Below are 19,109 nucleotides of genomic sequence, written 5' to 3'. Positions count from 1 at the left end.
GTGAATTTCCAAATTCAAATCCTACGCTCGCTTAGGCCTGTGGCTGCGACTTTCGAATGCGGGGAAATTCCTGCTTTGAATTAAACTATAGCTGCGACACATAAGGTGTATTTGAGCATTTTGTCAATAACGAAACAATGAAAAAAATCGAAATAAACATTTCTGCTACCTGCATTACAAAATGGTTTGGACAACTGACATCACTGGATATTGCATGACATTTCTCTTCTGATGTTAGTCCATTTGTCGTGTCTCCTGAAGAGGCCGGCTATGCAATGTCCCGATTAAGAGTAACCCCTTTAAATTAAGAGCAAGTGTGACACCTACCTGCGGAAATGGGAAGAGTTTTAAACCAGTGCTACAGCCCTGCTGCTCTACCAGTGGGACATTTTTACTGGTCATGGCACCTTGGCCACAGTTCTTGAAATCATCAGCGTTTTAATATTCAGTGCACCATTACGACTCTCCCACCATTAATGATATAACAAACCCCTTATGCTCCAAAGCCTACTCTGATGCCATAAATGCACCGACGCGCCCTTCTAACAGCATTGCCACGCCTTGGCAATCGTAATAAGGCCTAAATTTGGCATAAAATCGAACTCATTACCCGAGTTCGCCACCTGATTGCTTTGCATAAAACACGACGCGGTTAACGTATAATTGGGTTAAATGAGTGCTAGACAGTTTTTTCGCCAGTGTTGTATTATTGTCATATCAACATTCACCTGCAGAAAATATTTTGCTAATTTACAATAATGAGGAAATAATCAGCCTTCTATGGTAACGACAGCAACAAATAAGAGTCTTGTCACAATGCTTCTGCAGGTCAAATTCGGTCCTGATTGCCTGTCGCTTTGATGTGGTCGGTGATACACTTATTGCAGAACTCAGTTGCTCAAGAAATCAACCCTTAGGTTGGAAGACGTTCATGCCCTAAGCCGACTGAATGTTCATCCATGACGACTTTATAGAATGAAAGTTCAATGCCATCTTGATGTCGTTTCTTTCTTTAGAATGTAATTTGTCTGAGGTACTGTACACAATGAATAATACTCTCCCCAAAGCAATCGCTGCACAAATGTATTTTTTTCATAATTTACTTCAAAGATAGTGTATTGTCCATTTTAAATACAAAAATGCTACATTAAATATACATTAGTCTTTAATACAAATAGACTCAGGCGGCTGCAGCGATTAAGACAATTCTTAGTTGTTACATCTTTTGGATTAACCATTCAGAAACTAAGATTTGAGGATAAGCATTTACTGAGAAAATAACTGTCCTCAGAATTTTCTTAAACAGTATAATTATTTCTTGCTTCTTCTTTTTATGCAACCACAAATAATAAATAATTGTCCGGGTGACTGGGGGAGGAATCCAGTATTAAATGTTTGACATACCTTTCTTTAGTTCATAAGGGGAGTCTTTACAAAGATCTATCTGTGTTTGGCTTCTGATTTTGCTCTCTCTTACCAGAGCCTCGGCTCTGTTTAACACAGTCTGGTTTAATCCATTGAAGTGTGGCGTGGAGCCCGTGTTGGATCCGTGATTACTGTGAAGATGTCCAAAAGTGCCATAGTTCGTATAACCGGGGTAAAAGGGGGAAGTGTAGTAGATGGGCCTGGAGAGAACCGTGCTATTTGGGAGGTGACACTGGGAAGATGATCGAGATGGCGACGCAGCGTTGGTCGTGATTACTGTGCTTTGACCCATCACCGTGGCCTGCGGCCCCTCGCTGCTGCTTTTACACCTGTCTGAGGATGTCGCGATTTCGGCTAGAGACCAAAGTTTCGGTTTGGGGGCCGACGGGGGCGAATGGATAACAGACGTCACGTTGCTGTTTACTGTGCTCGGTGCTTGGCCCAAATCTGACGGCTTCACTTGCGCAATGATCTCATTCCCCCGAGGCACAGTAGACGGGGAGGAGGTGGTGGGCTTAACCGACTCGGGCAGCAGTTCCGTCCGGTCCTCTGACTGTTTTAATTCCGTGTTGGTTAAAAGAGGATCCATTTCTTTAGCATGACTTTCATCTTTGAATCTCTCGCATGACATGTCCCCTGGGTTTATCAGTTTATTGTCTGCAAAAGACAAAAACAAATAAAAAGTGTTAAAAATATTGCAATTCTGAAAGTGATCTTGATATGCATGCTTAATGTTTTGAAAATAACATTTAAAAAACACCCTGACATGTGACTATCATCTTATAGGAAACCTATGAATAAAGTAAAGAAGACCATAAAATAAGTAAATAATGTGATATGGGTTATAATAGCAATAAAGCAATCCTGATAATACTGAGGGCATAATGCAAAGATTGTGGCCTCATTATTCTGCACAAGATAAATGGACTGCAAACACTATACGTCACCAGCAATTCTCAGCCCACAAGAAGTCAAATTAGGGGAGTTCAAGGTGATTATTATTTAAAGCAATTGTCCCATTATAAATAATATACCACCATTAACCAGCAATCAATTTTGCGCCCTGAGTGGAAACGACTGCTATGAAAAATGTATGAATTTTTCTACACACCCGACTCTGTATCTGTCGAATCTCCCTTGTCTGAAGGCTTGTTAGGCTCGTCGTCGTCGTTTTTCTCCAGATCAATGTTCTCATCCTCTTCCTCGTCCTCGCTCCGGTTCCGGGGAGTCCAGGTCATCTTGTTTTCCTTCTTTAGCCTCCTCCTGGCGTTGGCAAACCAGGTGGACACTTGAGTGAGGGTCATTTTGGTGATGATGGCCAGCATGATCTTTTCACCCTTGGTAGGGTACGGATTTTTCCGGTGCTCGTTGAGCCACGCTTTGAGCGTAGCAGTAGCATCCCGAGTCGCGTTCTTTCGGTAAGCAGGGTCACCATACGGATAGGAACCCAAGGGAGCAGCGTACGGGTGATAGCCTATCGAACCAGCCATGCCGGTTGTGTGATCGTAGGGCGAACCCTGGAATACAAAATATTTTATTTAAGCTTAAGTTGCTATTTCAAAAATAGGAGAAAGTGGTGTACACTTTGACATACTCCTCAAGTCTTACCCCCCCCCCCCCACACACACACACACACACACACATAGGGACACATGTGCGCGCGCCCGCTCACACACACACACACACACACACACACACACACACACGCACACACACACACATACATTTAAGTAAACAAAATACACACGCAAGCATGACTGTAGCAAGAATAAACTATTTTAATCCAGTCTTAGATTATAATGCAATACACTTAACACTTTAACACTACATGTGATGTTCTTATATTATCATATGTCATGCAGTAACTCTTGTTGTGCTTGAACAAAATATGAAGAGGAAAATTCATTATGAATACAATCAACTCTCCATTTCTTAGCTAAGGGGCCTATCTTAAATGAGATGCATAATTATTTTCATAGAAGTTGCAATATAAGTGTACAATATAGTTTAACATGAGGTCAAAACAAATATCTTATTTCCTGTAGAATTAACTACAAACACAAAAACATACTAGTACTGTTATTCCTATTAACCTTTACTGATAGCTTGCAGTAAATACAAATAATGTATATCGATTACAGCAAACAGGGTACATTCTCAAAAATGCAGGGCTTACTTGCTCAACAAATATCTTGCTGAAATTTGTAGCTTTTCAATTTTATTTATATTAATTAAACCAATTAATTATTTGTGTCAAATCCGTACTTCCAGTACAGCACAGGCATTAAGCAAAACACAAAAGCTATCTGGGGGGAAATGACAGCATGTTGACGACATGTTCGCTATTCTTCTGTGAAAATCTCATACGCATTCGCATAACAAAAACAATGATAAAGTTTTCACCCTTTCGTCCAAATGATCTAACTGCTCATTCGACCACACTCACCACATACGAAGTAAATGTGGCAGCCGCCGCTGCGTCTGCACTGTACGGCAGATGGGAGTTGTAGCCAGGCGAGGCGCTGGTAAACGCAGTAGATCCGGCATACGGAGCAAAAGCAGACCCCGAGGATGATCTTCCAAGTTCCTCCGTTCGGGGTCCCGAAATCACGCTGGTACTGTACGCCGGACATGAGTACAGTGCCAGGGAGGCGGATGGCTGGTACAAGTAGCCCTGAGGATACGCCATCGTGAAACCCCGAAAATAAGCCACTTACTTGCGCACTTTCCCTTCTATTCTCTCATGCACTCTCCGAGCTCTGTCATAGAGTCTTGAATCAACAGACCCACGTCTGTTCCCTTTTGATACGATTGCAGTTTAAAATAAGAATACCAACGAGCACATACGACTTTAAACGCGTTAACTGGTTGTTGTCAGCAGTTAGGCTGGTCGCTTGTGTTTGCTTTCGCTTTTTTGCTCTCGGTCCCTTTTTTCCTCTGGCTCACTTGCTCTCTCGCTCTCTCATGCCGTGCAGAAGTTTTTTGCCTTCAGATGGGGGCTTTGCTTGGGAAAATGTCCTGCCAGGATGCTAAGTTGGAAATTGAGGATTCTGACGCCTACTACGTGCTTCACGCTCCTCCTCTCGGGGTGTAGTCATCGAAGGAAAAGGCAAGCTTTTGCGGGGCTACCACAGCCCTGCCTAAATCGATTCTCTCTCTCTCTTTCTCCCTCTCTCTCTCTCTCTCTCTCTCTCTCTCTCTCTCTCTCTCCACCCTATTTTTTCTTCTAACAAGCCTCATTGCTTTAGACTCAAGTGCGCCAGCCCCTGGATGTCGATCTCATGCGCGTCAGTAGATCAACTCCAACTTTCCTCATTTTCTAAATACATGAAGCCGTCACTTTCACACTTGATTAATAACAAATGGGCTGTTGTCTGCCAGGACGTGCTTGCCAATACGAGAGGAAAAACCGCTCCATGTTCAACATGATGGTTCGTCGTCTTGCAGGTTTTTATGGCGTATATGCGCTCATCTTGTCATTATTTTAAAACACATATTTCATAAATACATAATTAATACACAAATAATCTAACGGCACTTGTGTTGTTCCGTGAGTTTTTTTTTGTAATTTACCAAATAATTTGCTGTTGTAGAATCTTGTGATTGTACTGGACATTCTTGGAAACTGCTAAGTGGGAAGGTTGTCGGGAATGGTGACAATTTACCAAGCAAAGACATAATGTACGTGCAACGCTCGTGGGCCCTTACAAAGACCACGAGGAAAGCAAAAGTTGTACAACAATGATCACTTTTGGTTATTCTATCTTCGAGAGAGAGACTGAATGTAGGCTACTAATTTTTAGAAAATGAACTTCCTACAGGTGTTAAGTAGTAGGCTACGTTTGCTCGGCCATTTTCAAGGAAGAAGACGGGGAAAACAGCCCTGCTATTTTTTTCCTATTCAACGCAGATCCCTAAACACTGACAGATTAAGACCACATGGAGCACGCCAAATCCACGTGGACCAGTGGTTGTAATCTCTTATCATCCCAACAGATATATTTCTCGACTGGAATATATATCCACTTATCTAATTCTGTGCGACATATCCTGTGATATGATTTGATATTCCATCTGTGGTCTGATTCTGTGTATGGTGTAGCCTACCAGCAATAACAAAACTACCAACACCACCAACATTATTAGCCTATTATTATTATTATTATTATTAACATTATTAATAATAATATTGTTACTGCACGCCATCAGGAAACTATTTTATTAGTCATCTCTCGTCTGACCAATTTTCTGTAGGTAATTTCATGAAATTAATAAAACGATCTTGTTGCAGATACATTAGCCCACAAACCGGTTTGTATATTAGGCCTACTGTTCATTCTCCTGTGACTGAGGCAATGACAATATGTATTGAGTCCAAGGTTTTATGAATATACACGTCTTCTAGTGAATATCTCCAGGACGGATTTTTTTTCTCGCTTTGAGTAGTTCAAATCTCCGGTAAGCCGAAAGGGATCGCTGTAGGCGCTGCTAAAAACTATGTGTGCACATGGTCACGTGTTATGACGCTCGACGAGCCTCTTGAGAGAGAAGAATAATGACGTTGCTGCACACTGGGCCAATGCAGAGACTGGAAAGTGAAAAAAGCCAGTAGGCTACATGAAGAAATAATAATGATGGTGACAATGACACTACAAGCCCTACTTTTACACTAAGTCTGTAAGCTGCAATTGACAAGTAATGCTTTTATTTTCTGAAATTGCACCAGTTCTAATTAGTTGGCTATGACAGTGACAATTGTAGGATCAGTAAATCTAATAGTAACCAGAGCCCAAAGTCTCATTATAATCATATCATCAGCATCATTATTATCGGCTGTAGACAGCAGCAAGCTCACAACAGTAGCCGAAACACATTTTAAATAGATAGAGAAATATTTAAGCAGAGACGACTAATTCCCACAATGGTCCAGCGAATTCTATTCTGTCCACGAGTTAACTCACATTCTGTCTGTCAGTGGCCAATTATGATTGCTGTTCTTTTTAAAGGACGTTGGAAATGCGCTGCGGTTTAATATAGTTTCAAGGGATACCTTAAGGGGAAAGAATTTCACTGACGTCAATACTCATTGATAGTGTGTTATTGGCAATAATGATTTCCTCGTCACCGATAGCGCTTGATAGGGGAACTATTGGGCAAGTGTAGCGGGAGGTGAATTAAATTGCATGGAATGGGACAAACGGAGAGGACTGTTCTCACTTGGACGGAGAAGGTAAGAAGACCTCTGCTCTTTATCTTCTTTCAGTATTAGCCTAAGTGAAAACGGAAAACTTTCCGATGAGGCGAAAACCGGGTAGGCTACTTTCTACTTCTAAAATTTGTGGAGCACCGGCGATATTAGCTGACAAATAAATTATCCTTATGCATGACACGAATGTTTTACAAACGTGTATTGCCTATAGCTGTATTCATTTCTAAGTTTAAATATAAAGGATCGCGTCTATAATATTCAGTTATTGTACCAATAGGTTACCCTAAGTTGTTTAACATGCAAAAATAATGAGGAATTAAAATCGCCGTTTAAAAACACCGAAAATGAATGTGTTTGTTTTTCCGACATGGAATCGTATAAGTGACTCCGGTCCTGTTATCTTTTGCAAAGAGTTCAGACGAACCAGTGTTTAGGCAACACACAACCTGACCTCAGCAAATACTATCTTTCCTTTTGAGAATGAAGGAAGAACACAGAGCAGCATCTAGTGACAGACCATGTGTTGTGGTTCTTTACTTTCCAAAATCCCTTCGGGGCCAGGCGTAATCTAATTTGGATGTAGAAACTATTATTAGACGGCATTATCTATTGTTGCAGACTAATTGACACTTGCATGTGTGCAGCCGATGGTCAACGTAAACACTTTCTGGACTGTGAGTGTTGGACAGTTTTTTTTTTCAACCCTCAACGCTGCGTGCCTTCCCTAGAAATGAACGGGCAGTTAGCAACGTAGTAGGCTAGTATTCATGAGGATTTTAGCCACTTCAAATCTGTGTCTTAAACCGATTAGTTGACGCCAAATATTCTTTGATGTATTAGCTGTGGGGTTTTGTCACTTGGAAGCCAATTGAAATTCAAAACAGTTTGCTGGTTATGCTTTGGGGAGATCTGTTGAAAATAATGGATTTAATTTATTTTTGACATTGCAGTTTCTATTAAATGATTAAACACATGTGCGCAAGGATTTTTTTTGTTAGTGCTTAACCAAGACTGCTGATACCTCCACCATCACTTCTTTTTCTTCTTCTTCTTCAACAACAACAGCAACAGTGTTCCTGATCGCACCTACAATGTAGCTGCTGCCCTGTTTACCTGTTATTTCAGCTACTCTGAAGCTATCATTTACCATCCATAAATCATGACATGATGGAATTATATAACATTCAGTTTTCTTTAATTAAGTCCCACGTCTTAAGATGTTTCGGTAAGAGTAATTTGAAGTAAAAAATAAGCCTGGTTATAGTGGTATGTGTTTGTGTGTTTCCATTTTTATTTTGTGATGGAATGCTGCCCTCCATGCTCTTTTGATGTGCCAGTGCAGATGAAGGCTTAGGACCAGTAGCATGTGTGTAATTTAGGTCACACTTCCTCCACCCTGCAATAAGGGCTAAATGATATCTGTACAAAATAACACCACTAAAATGGTCACAGTGGTAGCAAGTCTATCACAGGTGGTTCTGTTTCTGTCAGACGAAAAGGAAATTTGTGTGTGAGCACTAGCTCTAAGTAATGCCTGACCACTGTTCTGTCGCAGAAACGCTGCCACTGAATCTCACTACTGTTTTCTGTCTTTTTTGCACATTAGTGACTAAATGCAGAAGCATTTGACTACTTAAATTGAAGGAGACGTGGATGAAAAAAAGGATGAACTGTCTGTCTTTGCGATAACCTTCCAACATTTGCACACAGATTGGTGATGCACGAAACCTCATGCACTGCGTTCCTCTGTTGTCACTGTCGTGTCCTTTGTCACTCCTGCTGCTGCTAAACTGATGAGGATGTTATTACAGTAGATGCCAGAATTAAACATTTCAGTGAAAAAGATCATGAGCTCTCTCCCCCCCACCCACCCCTCGCCGCCACTATCCAGCTGCCAACAGTGCAGATGATGATTGATTTGCCTGAGACGGATTGCAGGAAGCAGACATTGATTTTTCAATGACTTATCAAGAAAAAGATATTTACAATTGTATCCACAGGGTAGTATTTCCACGGGCTCTGCAATTGCCTCCCCTCTGCCCGACATCCTTTCCCTCTCTTTTTTTCCCTAAAGGAGCCAGGGAGAGAGGGGAAAAATAGGATAATGCCTTCCACTAGAGGACAAATTACCTGTAATTTTATTTTTGAAATGAGTCAATAAGCCAAGTGACTAACCGAATATTGATTGGGCATAATGTGAGAGGCAGCTCTTTGAAGGAGGAGGCCCTGTTGAAGGATGCCCCATCAGCACATTACACAACAGCCACTTCCTTCCACTCCAACAGCTACTGTTGGCCAGGACCACGCTCACTGTAGGGCCACTTCACTCTGCCACGCCGTGGTCCACCATACAGACAAAGACAGGACAGATGAAGAGAGAGAGAGAGAGATTGGGAGAGGGAGAGGGAGAGAGAGTTTGTGGGTTTGATCGATGGTGCCAGCTTTGCTCAATGTCTGTGAGCATTTTCTGAATGGTTTTTGCCTGCACAAAAACTATGTGGCATATACCATAACTTCATGTTTTGTCAAAACTGTCATAGTTTTCTTAAAATAATCCGTCCAATATTCATATAAGCAGTTTTAGTCTTGCATTGTTGTAAATGGTCTGTAAAAAGTCTTGCCATTATTCTTTGAGTATTGCAGCACTTATTGCACACCTCTGTATATGGTTATTTTTCTTACTTTACCTGCTTGGATTTCAATTGTAAAAGCAGCATAGAACTACACACGAGTCAAGAATCTGGCTAGCAAGCAAGCTAACAAATGCTTAAGTAGGGAAATCCGACAAACTAGAGTGATCGCCTCCACAATCAGACCACAGTGCTTTTACAAGGGGAGGGGGATGTTGTTTAGGATATCAAGTCGAATGTTGACACTGTCTCTTTGTCTGCGGGATTCCCTTTCCTTATTTCCCACACACCTTTGCCCTCAGATCCTCTCCCCTCTGCGCAAAATATTTTCTTTTGTCCTCCCCACCTCTCTATTCTGCTCGCTTAGCCCTTTAGCTAGTGCGTTTACCCTCGTGCTCCAGACTTCGCTAATGACTAGGCCGCAGGACGGCAGGCTGCTGCAGGGGCCAGCCGCTGTAGGCTGTAATCAAATGAGCCCCCGTCAGGAACGAGGAGAAGAGAGCAGGATTATGTTCTGCCGTGAATTCCAGAGCAGTGCTGTTGTGTTTTTTTGTTTTCTCTCACCGTGGCTTTGATGGCGTATCCCCTTACATTTGTAGTCCCAGCAGCCGTGTTTCATAAACAGCGAATGGAAAACATCCTCCTGCATTTGAAATGTAGATTGCGCTCATTCCCTGCCACTCGACATTCCGCACGTGCCCAGTCGCATTTCCCCCTCTCCCGGTATGGAGGTATTGGGTTTCTCTCTGGTGCCTTTGATACAAGTGAACAGCTCGCCATCAGTCCCCCTTATACTATGTGTCATATGTAATCGGCTGAAGCAGCAGTGCCAACATGGCCTGTTTTTCTATTCGCTGGCACTCCATGTGGAAGTGTTTCAATATCATGGAAATATTTTGGAGTTATTTTATGACAAAGCTAGCAAATGGAACTTCCCTGGCACTTCAAAGCTGTTGGAAGTGTCCTTATTGAGGTGTTCCTGTGAGGGTGGGAGTTGGTTTAAAAAAATATATTGAATTAATCCTAAATTATTTGAGGTATCAATAGGTATTAAGAGTGTGGTGTGATACATTAGATCGCATTATAAGAAAGTGATGTGGTATCTTGCATATAATCATTCATAATTCTGCACACATCATGTTGATGTTCCTCACAGCCTATAAAGAGCCATTGTTATATACTATGTGTTGTTTTCAAAAATGGCCTCTGCAAGTGAAGATCAGGATCCCTCTCAACAATCCAGCACATGACACGACCCCCTCAGCATCTCACTGTTGGGGCACTCGCACCGCGGAGACACCTGCCACACAGGCTGGTCCGAGGGAGGCTGACATGGGGAGGCCAGGTGGAGGAACTCCCCTCCTAATGCTTCACACCTGCCAGGGCTTTGGAGAGGATTCACCTCCAGGTTTCTGTCTTCCTGTCGTTCGGGCTTTGAGAGGCCCCTCAGGTATTTCCTCTGCTTTTCTCTCTTTCTCTCTCTGTCTCTCTCTCTCTCTCTCTCTCTCTCTCTCTCTCTCTCTCTCTCTATCGCTCTGTCCCGCCGGCGAGATGTGAGATCTCCAGCCCGCTCCATGGAACTTGCCGTCTGACACGAGTTGCCTCTATGCTGTTTAAGAATGATCTCCCCCCTCCAACCCTAATCTCCAATTGCCTGTCTGCCAGTGATCTCTCTCTCTCTTCTTTTTCTTCTCCTCTTCTCTCTCTCCCTTAACCCCCTTCTCTTTTTTTGCCTGGCTTTATTCGAGGAGATGGTGTCTGCGGGCTGCTCAGCTTTCAGTTCCCAAGGAACATCTGCGGGCCAGAGAGAGAGAGGGGAGTGGGGGTGGGGTGGGGGGGCAGAGGAAGAGAGACAGAGACGTGGCACGTCCCGACCAACGTAACGTAAACACATGGAGCATGGCAACATCAAAACCAGACAGGAGCTCACTCTTCAGTGTGCCACCTGAACCCATGGAGGAGCGCTGGCCTCAGTGTCACATGACGTGGAGATAGTGTCACTGCCCCTTCATCTGGGTTCCATGCTCTCCTCAGCCAAGTCAGAGTCGCAAACTAGCTTTTTTAGCCTGCTGTGTGTTGGTATAATAAAGAAACTTTATTGTCATCATTATTACATTTTAAATATATATATAATTCAATTTGCCCAAAAGAAGAGAGAAAGATGTCCATGAAAATAAGGTCAAGTCAGGAACACGTGAGGAAATATTTTGATGCCACAGTGTATTTTTCACTTTACATCTTTTTTGGTTCTCTGTCTGCCTGAAGTATTTGAATGTGTCTGCTCTTTTAATGACAGCTACATTTTTGTTAGCTGCAGGAATGCGAGTGTGACCCATAAAAGGCAGGGCTGGGGCTCGGTGCTCTGAAGAACACTTTTAACAGACAACTAGCACTAATCACTTCCAGTGCGCTCCAGCGTGTAATTACTCTGCCAAACGTTTGCCTCTCGCAGCTTAGCACCAGGAGCCCTGACCTGCGCTTCCCCGTCTTTCGTCAGCACCCCGTGTGGGGTGTTTTCTTCGCCCCCTCCCTCTGTACTCTTTGTGGGGCTGGAAAGCTGAGCTCCTGCCCCAATATTTTGAGAACGGTCCACGTGGGAGAGAGAGGTGTGCGGGTTTGTGAAGGGGGGGAGTTGGAGGCTTCTCGTGGAGGTGGTAGTGGTGGTGGTGGCAGGGGGGGATAAGGCGTTGCACTTCCGTCTTTGTTGAAGCCCATTTAAACAGGCTTTGAAACCGAAGCCAGACTGGGATCAAAAATAGTCTTATTGACTGGGCTTCAGGAGTGAATGAGCACGAGGGGACCGGCAAGTTCATCCTGGAAGACCACTCAGTGGAGGGTATGCTAGGGCCTCTGTACAAAGGGCTCTCTCTATAAATATTACATCAGATAAATCTTAACACATAGTACACACACACACACACTGGGCACACTCTCACTGGATACTCATTTCGACAGTTTCCATGATGTTGTTTTTTTCTAGTGGTAGCATCTTTCTCTTTTTAAGATATTGTAAATTGTTTATTATTTGAATGATTGGATGTATTTTAAGTGTCATAAAGTCTCTCTGTTTTGTTCCATATTTTAGTTTTTTCATGGAGGTTATCTGTCTACTACCTCCTCCTCCCTCTCCCTCTCCCTCTCCCTCTCTGAATGCTGATGAGATGACATGATGCAAATGGCGTCTCTGTGAGTGCCGCCCGGAGAGCAGGTAGGGAGAGGAGGGAAGGGAATCCCATAATGACTATTAGCTGGATTTCACGCACTGTCTGTGATCTCCCCTTGTGACAGGCCCTTTATTAGGCTAGGTTTGGAGGTGTGTGTGTGTGTGCGTGCTTGTTTGTGTGTGTGAGGTTAGAGTAAATGTGTGTGTGTGTTTATGTTTGAGTTTATGTCACTGTTCTTCATTTGAACATAGACTAAGAACCATTCACTTACAGATGATTAACACTCTATACAATATGGAGTCACCCAAGTGTCTTGGTGATCACTCTGCCTTTAAAAGCTTGCTGTACTGTCTGTGTGGGGTATTCTGCACTGGCTAAGTGGTGAGTGTTTTCACCAGTCCAGTAAGGCCCATTATATATAATGACATGCTGACTAGAGTGTTCCCTTGTGTCTCTGTGTTATACATATGCACTTGTGTTATACATATGCACTTGGTAATGTTTACACTAGTTTTAAATATGTGCGAATTTGAAGTGGAACTGCATGTTATATAATTTGGATAATTTCATTTCTAATATGTGACCATCACAGAATCACAGAATGGGTTGAAAAGCACTTCCTCTTTACCTTGTGTAAAAATATATATATTTTGTCTGCATAAATACAGTATAGATATGAATACTTCACATGTATGATGTTGTTTACTTGTCACTTTGTTTGTGTCATATTAAAAGTCATTTTAATTCTAGTGGTCAAATAACTGTACTTTTGTTTTCCTTATTCAAGAGAAAACCTTTAAAAATAATTGAAAAATAAAAGTTTCTAAACACTGTCTTATCTGAGCAGTAAAGGATCAAACTGTGTGAAGACTCATACGAGGTCTGTGAGAGCTGTTTAAAACATTTCTGAAACAAGCTGATGGTATTTCATAAAGCTTTCAGTTTTATCTTCCTTGCTATTTTACTACATCAGTCAGTTATGTTTAAAAATACAGCAGGGATTACTTTCTGGTCCACAGTATTTCACAGGCTTTGATAATATAAAGGGACTAAGTTACTCATGGTTAAAAAAGATCTGATATGGACTTGAACTCTTCTCCCGACTACACATGATACTCCAGGCTTTTAAAATGACAAAACGTGATCAATTTACATTCCTGTGAAAGTGATGTGTCTTTTTCCATTATAAAATATTAAGAGTCTACTCAGTTAATTCCTTTGTAGGGGCATTTTTTGAAAAGATGAAAACATCCCCCCCTACCCCCACCCCTCTCTCCCGTTCTCTATTCTACACAAATTAGTTATGGTCCTGGAGGGCAAAATGACAAGAGGTTACTGGGAGACTATGTGTTTAATTAATTGAAAAATGCTCAAATTGCTTTTACAGTTGTTATGTGAGGTGAAAAAAATGGAATCCGTGTTGCCAGTGCTCAACCATAATTAGCACCCGTGGGAATTAAATATTTAGCATTAGCTGTGTTGCAGCACTCCGGACACAAATTTCTATTTTAGTAATGAAAGCAGGGCTGTCGGGGAGGACAGCTGTGCCAAAGGCGAGCAGCCTGGGATATTTCAGAGAGCCAGCCCACTGGAGAGCCAGTCTGTCCACATAGCACATGTGTAAGAGATATGGCAGCTCAAGTCCCTGGGGCTACACATTACCCAAAGTATTTAGGTTTCTAATTAGACCAAGGGCTAGCGTCCACTGTGGCCAACCTCTACGGGAGACTGCTGTGAATGTCCCTGCCGTTTGTCTTTTCTTTCTTTCTTTTCATATGTGTGTGTGTGTGTGTGTGTGTGACTGTGTGTGTGATGTGAGTGTGTGCATTGTGTATGTGTGTCTTCCCTTTTTTGTGCTAGCTCAAAAACCCCAGTGGGTGTAGAGAAAAGGCTGAAGGAGAGGAGGAGGTGAGAAAGGAGGAGGGCATGAGGAGGAGGGGGGGGGCAAGCCCTTGTTTATACAAACTTTAATTACGCATTGACTTGAATCGCTTCAGTGGTGAGGTGGAGAGAGAGAAAGAGAGAGAGAGAAGCTACAGGGCCCTTAATGATCTACTGGAGAGGAGAGTCTGGGGGAGCCATCAGGAGACTCACCGCCTGATTTCTCTTCTCTTCTCTCTCTTTCTCTCTCTTCCTCTCATTCACTATCTCCCTCCATTTAAAAAAAAAAAACCTCCACGGTCCCATTTGGTTTGGACTCGATGCGACAGCTCAACTGGGAGCTCACGCTGGGCTGCTTTAGCGTCGGGCTGCTTCCCTTCTCCCCAGTCGCTGCTGGACCATGTGCACACACCAACAGCTGAGCAAAGCAACTGCAAAGACTTGTCAAACTGCATCAAGTTACCGGCTAATGAGAAATAATAAGGGTTATCTCAACTTTACAAGACTTTGATCTCCCTGCTCGCTGGGATTTCAAATTCGAATTAGAGAACGCCACGCTAGTGGGGAATTGTAATTCGAGAGCCATTTCTCCGCATGTGTAGGGAGAGCAGTGGAGGAAGCGGAGAAGGAGAAGGAGAAGAGGTAATTACACATGCTGCAGGATGGACGTCAAGCTGACCGCCTTTCAGTTTCCTGAGTGTCTTGAGTTTATGAAAATGTTTTCATAAAGCACTGAGATTTGTGAGAATAGGCATTATGCAGCGAGGCCTAGCGAGGCCTATGGTTCAAGGTAGCGGTAGCCTATGATTTTCATGAAAAGCGCTCGCTCACATGTCTCCAGACACTAGACATACATTTCGGAGAGGTGGTTTTGCTGGTGGACCTGACAGTTCCTCTCTCCCACTTAGCAGAGATAACAGGCTGTCCACTCCGATCACTGGGAGAGGATCATCCAGTCCAGGCCATGAATGGACATCATATTTTGACGAAAGGTCAGTACAGGCTATCCCAGCGAGTCTATCCAGAGATAATACTTTTTAATGATGTGGAAAGGGACCGAATCAACATCTGCAAAAGGAGTTGGGAGATTTTTCTTGTGGTCAGTTTGCACCAGATTAAAGGTTGCTTCTTCGTCAAAACAGCGTAATGGTCCACGGGAAATAGAAAATGGGGGGAAATCAGGAATTGGACGAGGGGGAAAAAATCCAAGCGTTAAATTACTGTCCTCTTTACGGAAGCGACATCACCCTCCAGAAGGAAATATGCTAATTGGGATTCCTAAAGTCGCTCAGACCTCAGGTTATTTAATTTCCCACAATAGCCCCAGTTCTGCTGAGATGACAGGGCGTGCGAGGGAGCTCATGGTCTGTGAGCATGTAATGGGAGCTTTTTTGGAGAGAAGTCGCTCTCTGGCATGGAGAAAGTGGAGCAGCGTGAGAAAAGAAAAGGGGTGGGGGTGAGGGTGGTGGGGTTTGGTGGTGTTGGTGAGAGGTGGTGGTGTGGGTAGGGCAGCTCGCCGCTCTACCTCTTCTGCTGTTTGCTGCAACAATGCACAGATCAGAAACATGGAATAATGCCACGGCACCCCTCTTCTCTCCAGCAAACTTCACATGTTTCTTTTTTCGCATTTAAAAGTGTGTCCTTTCAGCAGCCCTGAAGGGAAAGAAAGGGAGTTGAGAAAAAAAAGAGAGAAATAAAGAAGAGGAAGAAGAAGAAGAAGCAGCAGAAGCGCTTCTTTATTATCTCAATGACTGAGTCCCCATTCGCCCAGGCTGCCACCCTCCAAACACACATCCCAGAATTCCCTCCGATGTTTGTTGTGCTGTGATTAGTCATCGGCCCGTAGCGTGACCTTCAGAAAACAGGGGGCCTGGCACACAACCAACCTCCACGCCTCGCCCGCTAACTGTGGCCCTGACGGCCCCCGGTAGCCATTGTCAGGAACCACTGACCGTGCTGCGCTCTTTTCTCCTCATCCCCCAACAAATAATGCGAGATGTGTACTTAAAATAAAAGGCGAGAAAAAATGGATAGAGTTGAAAAGAAGAACCAGAGCATGTTGCTTTGCTGTCTGAGCTACAGAGGACAATACAAATGCTAAACCATCAGTCTGAATGTGCTACAAAATCTCAGCACATGCACAGACACACACTTACACGTACACAGACAAAAGAAAGATACTTCTGTTTTCTTAATAAACTCTACTTTCCTACAACTCTACTATGGCCTAAGTCAATGTTCGTTTATGATGTTCTTGTTTTCAAACTAATTCATAACTGTGGAATTAGAAGTTTTACGTATATACTATACAAATGTAAGGTGGAATTAACTTAAAGTTGGACAATTTTGTTTTGTTCCCGTTTTATTTTAAACACATTTTCACTTATTTAAATTAAGGTTTTTATTTCTTCATGATCCTGGTGGCTGAGCACTACTCAGGGGGAATTAAACCTGATCCTTCTGGTCCTTACACTCTGGCCTCATCTGGATCAAATGTGTGCTGACTTGGTCATTCACATTTACGCGAGGAGACGGCAAGTGTATTTACAGAATTAATGGCGCAACAGCTGCCCAGTGCACTTAGCTGATTGTGTGGTGGCCTGGTGGCAGTAACAGCAAGATTGAACAGTTGGGTCGGTTTATGTGTCCCAATCCCATGTCACTAGAAATCAACATTGACACCGGGGTGCGATGTCCCAGTGCGAGCACATGGCAGTGGGTGTTTTGTAATGGACGGCATGTCATTTGCGAGGGTCTGGATGGCGCTTGGCTGCTATGTTTATGCAGATGTGAGCTCATGTTAGTTTGGCTAAACAACAAGAATTTCAAAAAGTCATATGTGGATTTGTAATGTTAGTAGCTGTAGTGTGTCTGTTTATTCCATGGCTGTACATACACATTAATGCATATGTGTAATTGAGTGAGAAAATGCATGCACAAAAATATCATGGAAGAAAATAATATTTTTTCTTTTTTTTAGCTATCAGGGGTAAGTAAAGGTTGTCTACAAAAAAAAATGTGCTGATGTAAACAATTTGGGATATGATATTTAGGTATTTAAGAAAATACTAATACCATGCATACAACACCAACTATATGTCAATAATGGACAATACTTTATTTACCCACAAACAGATTGCATGTTTATAATATGAAATGCTAAGAGTGGCTAGTTTTATTTAAAAAAAGAAAATAAGTACAGAGAGATAATGAGAATGGAATCCAACCATTACTACTAAAAATGTCATGAATCTATTCAATAAATTCTCAGTTATGTCCTTTTCAACATGAAGGATAGGCATAAAAATGACAGCCATTATTATCAGTGACTAGCATTAATTGCATTGTATCCAAACAAAATCAAAACACAAGGCTTTTTCATGGATGTTTGGATATTCTGTCTGAACACCTGTCATTTTATTGGCAAGGGCATGCCCCAGCCTAGGATCTGGGGGAGTGGGGGAAAGAGCGGGTGAGAGAGATGTGTGTGTGTGTGTGTGTGTGTGAGAGAGAGAGAGAGAGAGAGGAAGGTAGAGATGAAAAGAGGCCGACGCGGAGGCCGTGATCACACAGGCAGACGAGGTGTGTGACAGACAATACCTGCTGTAAAATTCCCTCACATCTCTGCTGCTCTGTATTCATAGATCCAGTCGGCTCCGTGCCGCTCGCTGCAGCCCGCACCGCTGAGCTCTTTTAGCTCTCTTCTCCTCTCCTCTCCTCTCCTGCTCACTCGCTCCCGTACTCCTTCTCCTTCTCCACCCACATAACCCCTTTCTTCCCAAAATATTTGCTATTGTCACCCCCCCCCCCCCCCCCACCTCTATCCCTTTGCCTCTGTCTAAATGATGTCTCTGATCATTCTGGATAGCGAGAGAGCTGCTCTGACAATGTCTTTCCTTTATTTCATCTAATCTCACCCTAATTCACATTTTGTTCTTTTGTTTTGTCTTTCTCCATATCTCCACGTATTCTCTCGATGCCATGCCAAAGAGAGGTGTCTCGATTTGATTTCTCTTTGCATTTAGCTTCTTTTTCCTAAATGGAATGAGAAGTTCTCCCAAGTGTGGTATTCGCAGAACTATTTGCTGAAGAAGTATATTTATATTTGCTGAATTGTAACAATGTGGTGGTGTTCCACAGGATATATCTCAATCTCAAAGAATTACTTTAATTTGTAAAATTCCTTCTGACTTTTTTCAATTTACCGTTTAGCTGATTGCTGTAATTTCAGACCGTCCAAATGCTATTGGTCAACACTTTCCTAATAGTTTGTGCACTTTGTGAGCTAATGTCCAGTCAGTGACTTCACCCTGTGCTTTGATCTCATTTCTTTTTCTGATTTTCTCTGATATGGACCCATGCAAACCAGTCTCAGGCGCATTAAAGCTGTCAGCCACATTCCGCTCGCAATCAGAAACATATTCGAGCAGATATCACAACACAGGGGAGCGCATGACTGGATTAGCTTTAACTGTGGCGGATCTAGACTTCTCACACGGTGCGGCACGTGCCGTTTAATTTCTTCAGGGATAGTTTTGACAAAACAAGTTAGCATGAGGTAGGAGGTGTCAGCCTAAACAAAAGTCTTGTGTTTTCTTTCCCCCACCCCTGTATTTTTTTTCTTCATCTCTGTCTCCCAGCTCGTCCATGTGAAGTACGAGTCAGTCATCACTGAGGCAAAACACTGGAAGTGACATCATGGCCCTCAAGGGCTTGTGCGGGGAGAGAAGCCTTTTGATTGTGTCTGAAAGAACAAGAGCGTCAACCAAATAGAGAACAGTGCATCTTGTAGCTCAGCTT

At 42.9% G+C, this 19,109-nt stretch overlaps 1 protein-coding gene across 1 annotated transcript; it reads right to left on the bottom strand.

Moving 5' to 3' along the window:
• Nucleotides 1–1,387: 1,387 nt before the first annotated feature.
• irx5a (iroquois homeobox 5a) lies at nucleotides 1,388–4,114 on the bottom strand (the record flags this gene model as incomplete). The annotated part of the gene is made up of 3 exons (XM_080844077.1): nucleotides 1,388–2,082; nucleotides 2,537–2,942; nucleotides 3,872–4,114. 3 exons carry the CDS (start codon nucleotides 4,112–4,114, stop codon nucleotides 1,388–1,390), a joined length of 1,344 nt encoding a protein of 447 aa, XP_080700203.1.
• Between the last annotated feature and the right edge of the window lie 14,995 nt (nucleotides 4,115–19,109).

Source organism: Sprattus sprattus, assembly GCF_963457725.1.
Source record: "Sprattus sprattus genome assembly, chromosome: 8".
NCBI lineage: Eukaryota > Metazoa > Chordata > Actinopteri > Clupeiformes > Clupeidae > Sprattus > Sprattus sprattus.
This window is presented reverse-complemented; position numbering and strand designations above follow the sequence as displayed.